Source organism: Prionailurus bengalensis, chromosome B4, assembly GCF_016509475.1.
Source record: "Prionailurus bengalensis isolate Pbe53 chromosome B4, Fcat_Pben_1.1_paternal_pri, whole genome shotgun sequence".
Classification (NCBI taxonomy): Eukaryota; Metazoa; Chordata; class Mammalia; order Carnivora; family Felidae; genus Prionailurus; species Prionailurus bengalensis.
The window spans coordinates 37,498,328-37,504,762 of record NC_057358.1 but is presented as its reverse complement, the minus strand read 5'-3'; the positions used below and the strand labels follow the sequence as shown (position 1 = coordinate 37,504,762).

The following is a 6,435-nucleotide window of genomic DNA, read 5'->3' as shown; positions in this document are numbered from 1 at the left end:
CGGTCATTCATTCAGAACAGCCAGTGTCTTTTTCAAGACAGTGAAGGTGCTTTTTCAGCCCCAGGTGCTGAGGAGGGAGGGGAAGTTGTGGGGAGCAAGGGAAATTTCCCTTTGCATGAACTTCCCCTTCATATTTTAGAACTTCCCAGCAGGGCTGGGGTGTGAAGTGAGAATCTCGGTCTGTAGTTTTCCATCAAGCAGGCCCACTCGGTGTCTCTCAGGCCCCTCTCAGCATGTCCTGTGGGGATCCCCAGCAAGAGAAAGCTAGAGCGAGTCTCCGGCCTCAGACTCTTAGCCTCTGTGAAACCGGAAGGTCGGCTCTGGCAGAGCCACACGGCCTCAACCAGAATTCACACCCCTGTTACCCCTGGGCTCAGCTGGGACAGTGTGACCTGCATTGCTGCATCTGCCCTGTCCCTGCATGTTGGGTCCACCGTAGTGCAGAGGGACACCAAAGTCCATGAGATTACAGAACAGTGGCGACAGCCGTCCCAGAACAAAATACCCAGCCTCTCCATGAACAGAAGCAAGAGGAAAGAGAATCAGATGAAGCAGGGGTTAGATTTCCTAGCTCATTCATTCATTCAAAAATTTTATTTCAGGGGCACCTGGGTGGCTTAGTTGGTTAAGCAGCCGACTCTTGATTTCGGGTCAGGTCACGATCTCACAGTTGGTGAGTTCGAGCCCCACATCGGGCTCTGTGCTGACAGCGGAGTCTGCTTGAGATTCTCTCTCCCTCTCTCTGCCCCTCCTCTGCTCCTGCTCTCTCTCTCTCTCTTTCTCTCTCTCCCTCTCTCCCTCTCTCTCTCTCTCAAAATAAATAAACTTAAAAAAATTGGGGGCACCTGGGTGGATCAGTTGGTTAAGCATCTGACTTCAGCTCAGGTCATGATCTCACGGTTCATGGGCTCGAGCCCCACATCGGACTCTGTGCTGACAGCTCAGAACCTAGAGCCTGCTTCGGATTCTGTGTCTCCCTCTCTCGCTGACCCTCCCCAGCTCGTGCTCTGTCTCTCTCTCTCTGTCTCTCTCTGTCTGTCTCTCTCTCTCTATCTCTCAAAAATAAACATTAACAAAATTTTTAAATAAAAAATTTTTTTTTATTTCATACCTACAATGTGTCAGACTTTCTGCAGGGACCTGGGGCTATGCACGGACAGGCAGTCTTACTACCTTACCTTCAACTTGTAGAACAGCTGCCTTGTTTGCTCTGGCCTCCTTTTCACTTTGAGCCCATCCTTACTCAAGCCCACCCTGGCCCCTGCAGCTTCCAACCCCCACTGGGTATTCAGACCAATTAGTAAACTCCCAGAGGCCAGAGACCCCAATCTTTACAAAAGGTAGGAATCCTGAAATTACTTGGAAAGCCTACCTAAGACTGTGTCCACACTGGGGAGGGTCCAGAGACAAGATGAAATACAGTTAAATGACTCAGTCATCTTGCAGTAGTGAGAACTGTGAACCCCATAAAATGTTCTCCTCACCACCTTCATCTAACCCCATGCATGCTTTTAGAAGGCCTGCCATGGCACCTACTGTGTGAGCATGTAACTTTTGTTCCTGCAGTGTGTTGTTTCCTAGGGCATAAATATCTAAAGGGTGGGGACTGCTTCATAATTCCTTGTTTTTGCCTCCAGCATTTAATGCAGTGCTGGCTCAGAGCAGACACTCAGTGTTCATTGGATGGATGGATGGATGGATGCAAGCTGAGGGAAAAAATCCATCCCAGTTTTCCATTTTCTGGAAAACCATTGCTCTCCTGGAACCAGGGGATAGATTAGGGCTTGAAGAACTCAGGTCCCGCTTTTCCTGAACAATACAGCTAGTGCCAAGCCCGACTCTGGGGCCACGGGATGCAGAGTTCTTCTAGGGCTACCTCTCCCTTACACCCTTGCAAAACGCCTAGCCCCATAAATGTGTAGCCTTTTTCTGGGCCCAGTACGACTTGATGCCTGCGGCTGGAGAGGTGGTAGGGACAGCAAAGATGCCTCTGAACTCTTCCTGGCCTAGTGTCATGGGGCTGGAGCCACAGGAAAGAGGATGAATTTGCTCGAATGTGTCCCCAGGGCAGCTCTCCCCTACACCTTTCACTGGACTCCAACAACACATTGATCTAGGTATTATTATTTCCATTTTACAGAGGAGAAAGTGAAGGTCCAGAACGGTGAACCGGCCCAAGGTCACAGAGCTGGTAAGTAAGAAGGCTCAGACCCCAGCGGGGACTGCAAGCCTCTGGGAGGGACTATACTGGGCTGACTGTGGTGTATCTCAGTTGGGCACACTTATCTGAGGGTAACAGAGGACTGGGTGTCTGTGTGCACACGGATGGATCTGGGACATGCGCCAGGTCTGAGGTGTGGGATCCAAGGCTCCAAGGCAGCCTGGTGGGCTCAGCTTCCCCGCCTGTAAGGGCCCCGCTTACAACTCCAGTGAGCTGGGCTTCCTCCCTCCCCATTCAGCCATCGCTTGCCCAGGGCTCCCCACGCCTGTCTTTCTTCCCTGACAGGTGTGACTGCTAGACAAGAGGGGTCCCCTTCTTTTTGTGTCTTTTTCCTTGAAGAACTGCAGGATCAGGTATCTGGCCTTGCAGGGAGAGAAAGCAGATGGGACAGACAGCAGGCCCTGCCCCACTGTCTCGGCTAAAGCGACGTTCAGGAGTTCCTGCTCCTGTTCCTGGCCCCGACGCAGACAAGTGGCTTTTCTCTCACGTCTTTGCCTGTCAATGCCCTGGGTTATTAGAGCATATCCCCCTCATCCGTCCCCCCAACTGGCTTAATGACCTCACACCATTTGGCACTGAGGACTGAAAGGGCTCTCACACCCATGACATCATTTGAGCCCTACAATAAGACTGCGTGCATGCGGGTGCACAGTATTACCTCCGTCTGAAAAACATGAAGATCTGAATCCCAAGTAAGTTCCTGTGCTCACTTCGGCAGCACATATACTAAAATTGGATCTCGGGTAAGTTCCACGAAGACAAGTTAGAAGCAGGTCAGGACTGGACCCCACATCTCCTGATGCTCAGGCCAACGGATTATTTTCACACCATATTCCACCACTAATGAATCTCCTAACTAGGATTCAAATCGCCATTACTGAAACACTGGCACTCCTCCCTCAGATGCTTGCAGCTGTGATCACATGGATGGATGGAGAGACAGCTGTCACACTGTCAGCACGGGGTTCACAGCCCGCCCCATCTAAACCAGCGAGTTCCTTCCCAGACCCCAGTTTGCTTTTCCTTCAAAAAAACAGCATCTGTCATAAGTTCTTATTGAAGACACTGTGTCATGTGTCACAAGTATAGCACAGCGTCACATAGTAGGTGTTCTGGAAATATCGTCAGATGGGTGAGATGCCAGGGGTGTGGTGTCTCAAGCTGCAGCATGTTTCTCTAGCAGACTGACTTCTCCCACCTGGCACACCTGAGGGAGGCCCAACCAGTCATTGTCCAGGAAGAAGCAGCCAACACCGACCAACAGGAGGGCCGCGATCACCAACTTTTATGAGTTTTCCCAACAGCCACAAACAAATCAAAAACTGAAGACTGGCAAAGATTCCGGTGCATTTTCCCACTAACTGACCTGTAAAACAAACTAGGAAAATCACCCAGGGGACGCTGTGTGCCCTCAGTCTGCAGCCCCAAGAATCCCAGGCACTCCCCCAGAACAACGCCAGAAGGACCATCTGAACAGAGGTGGGGACACCAGCCGACCCCAAAGCCTCCACATGTTCAGGGAGAAATGCAGCTGTGTGTGTTCAGGCACTTACACACACACACACACACACACCCTGAGAGATAAGTCCACCCCAGCTCCACGCAGCTCCACACACATAGGCTGCAGACACCTGTGGTAGAACTTGGGGACCAAGCCACGCCACTGACCCCGAGGTAGGACAGGCTTTGCCTTCTTCCACTTGCATTCTCTTTGCAGCCTGACCCCAAGAGCTCATCTGCGCAGCTCCAGCCCTGACCGCGAGCTGTGGTCATGGCAGTGCCACCCCCTGGTGGCCACGTCCGGCGGTGCCGCGCCTGGCATCTGTCCGCTGAGCAGAAAAGCGGTGGTCCTCAGGAGGTGGGCGCCCTCTGCTGGCTGAACTTGGGTAGTGCCCGTTCTGTCCGGGCTTCTCATGCCTGCGGCCTCAGGTCTGCTGCAGTCCCTGGCTGTCTCCCTCGCGTCCCCCCGCAGGCACCCGCGCTTGCACTCACAAGTTTGGCAGGTGGGGTCAGGGAGGGACATGGTAAGGGGAATGTGGGCGGGAAGAAGCCCAACCACACTTTCCTCTGCCTTCCTCTAGCTAAGGCTCAGGCCGCCCTCGTTCCTCCCTCCGTTGCCCTGCTTATTCCACCGAGCGAAGGAGGGAGGGAAGTGGCTGTGGGAGACGCATGGACAGAATGTGACAGACCCCTCTGGTGTGAGTGTCTGAGGATGGAGGGTCTCAGCTGGGCCCCACTGCCCTTCTCACCACCGCAGTCCCCTCTGCTCATGGTCCACAAGTACTCAATGAGGCAGGGAGAGACAGAGAGGAGGGAGGGGCCGCTAAGGCCACAGCTGTAAAGTGAGGAAGTGGCCAAGGCCGCAAGGCAGAGGGGCAGGAACCAGGCAGAGCCTCTGGCAGTCGGTGGGAAGAGCATGGATTTAATGGAATGAAGGGTAAGAGGGACAGGGCTGTCACTCCACCCACCGGTCCTCACCCGGCTTCCCAAGGCCTGTTGCGAAAGGGGTGCCCTCAATACCAGCATCTCACACCTGTACAGCCACCCCTGGAGCAGAGATGTTCCAGTGGCAGGTGCCCAACCCAAGGTGGATTCCAAACCCTCCTTCTCATCTGCCCCGGGAGGAGGCAGAGAAGCACAGCGGGGCTGCTCTGCCCTCCCCTTCTGCAGCTGTCCCCACAGCCAGGCCCACGGGCACGATCCGAGGCCCTGCGGACCTAGCAGTGGGACTCCACTTCTGTGAGTATGAGCAGTGATGTCCTGGGTGTGGCGGGGGCAGAGGGTTCTGCTCGGTTCCATCCAGGCAGGTCCTCAGCTGGGCACAGGAGCTGGCGAATTCTCTGCAAGGAACGTGGAGGTGGCGGTGGTGAGCTGGAGTCAGGGGCATATGTCCCAGCTTCCCTCACCACCAGCGTCTGCCTGCCGCCCCCACAGGCAAACGCGCCCTCCAGGTGCCGGCCCTGTCATCACCGCCTGTGACTTGGAGGCTTCCAGTCTCTTTCTGAGACTCGGAAGCACTCAGTGCCTCCCCAGCACCTTCACTGGGCTCCTTTGCTGGCAGGCATCTGTGTATCATCATGGGGGCCCTACCTCACCCTCTAGGGCTCCTACCCACCCTACTGACTCTCTACCTCTCTGAAGGAGCCCTTGAGGGTGCTGAGCTTGTAGAAGCCCCAGGCAGGAATGCAGACCATGGAGGACAGAGCCAGGAGCCAGCCCAGGGCGTCACCCCACCACGGGTATGTGTACTTCTTGTTGTAGGTCAGCGGCGTGTACTTGATCAGGGAGAAGAGGAAGGTGGCCTGAGGATGAGAGGAGAAGAGAAAGGGGCTGGGAGAGCAGGGGCCTTGTGCCCTCGGCCCCCCTGGGAGAGCTGGCAGAGACCAGTCCCCTTGCAAGACTGGATTTGCCTCCAGGCTCAACTGGGTCAACCAACCCCCAATCCCCATCCACATTCTACTCAAAGTCCACACCCCCAGTAGTATTTCCAGGGCACCTACCTTGTTCCTGCAGGGTCCCCGCACCCCTGGGCACCCATACACATGGCCGGCCCTCAGCTAGGACATGGTCACATGGCTGCTGGTGTTTTCGGCTGCTTAAGTCTCCTGCACCGTCAGGAGGGGCTGCCAGGGCCTCAAGGGCAAGGGTCATGCCTCCTTCCCCCTGGGCCTCATTTATGCCCTGCCTATAGTGGGCGCGTGGGGGGACTGCTGACACACAAGATAGAGCCCAAGGAAGCAGCACTTAGTGGTTTATGGTTCAGGCTCTGAAGCCAAGCTGCCAAAGTAGCTCACGGCCACTTTCTCACTTGGGCAAATGGCTTCACCTCTCTGGCTTCAGCTTCATCTATAAAATGAATCTAATGGTAATTCTTGCTTCATGGGGTTCTTGTGCAGATAAAGTGGGCTAAAATGTGTACCACGCTCTATGCCTAACGCGAAGTAAGTGCCCTGTGACGGTGCTGTTATTATTGCTGTGGTTCATAGTATTATTATGCACAACCCAGGACACTTGGGTTTTGCTCCTGCCCTGTGACATTCGACTCACTCTGTGGTGTGGGTTCAAGCCATCTGACAGCTCTGAACCTCAGTCTGTCCTTCTGTGAAATGGAAAAGAAGAATCTATCTCGCTAATCGTTTTCTAGAATCCAAGAGGAGGACGAGTGAAAATCTAAAATGATTCTCAATCCTCATGGAGACATCCTTTCCAGGGCT

General features: G+C 54.3%; 1 protein-coding gene across 4 annotated transcripts in view; it reads right to left on the bottom strand.

Moving 5' to 3' along the window:
• Positions 1-4,622: 4,622 nt before the first annotated feature.
• SLC6A13 (solute carrier family 6 member 13) overlaps positions 4,623-6,435 on the bottom strand; it is a 34,070-nt gene continuing 32,257 nt past the window's right edge. For all 4 annotated transcript variants that reach the window (XM_043564983.1, XM_043564984.1, XM_043564985.1 and 1 more), the window contains 2 exons: positions 5,353-5,523; positions 4,623-5,061 (listed from right to left, as the gene is read on the bottom strand). In XM_043564983.1, the coding sequence (XP_043420918.1) occupies positions 4,939-5,061; positions 5,353-5,523 (294 nt within the window). In that variant the 3' untranslated portion in view covers positions 4,623-4,938. The remainder of the gene's footprint in view (positions 5,062-5,352; positions 5,524-6,435) is intronic.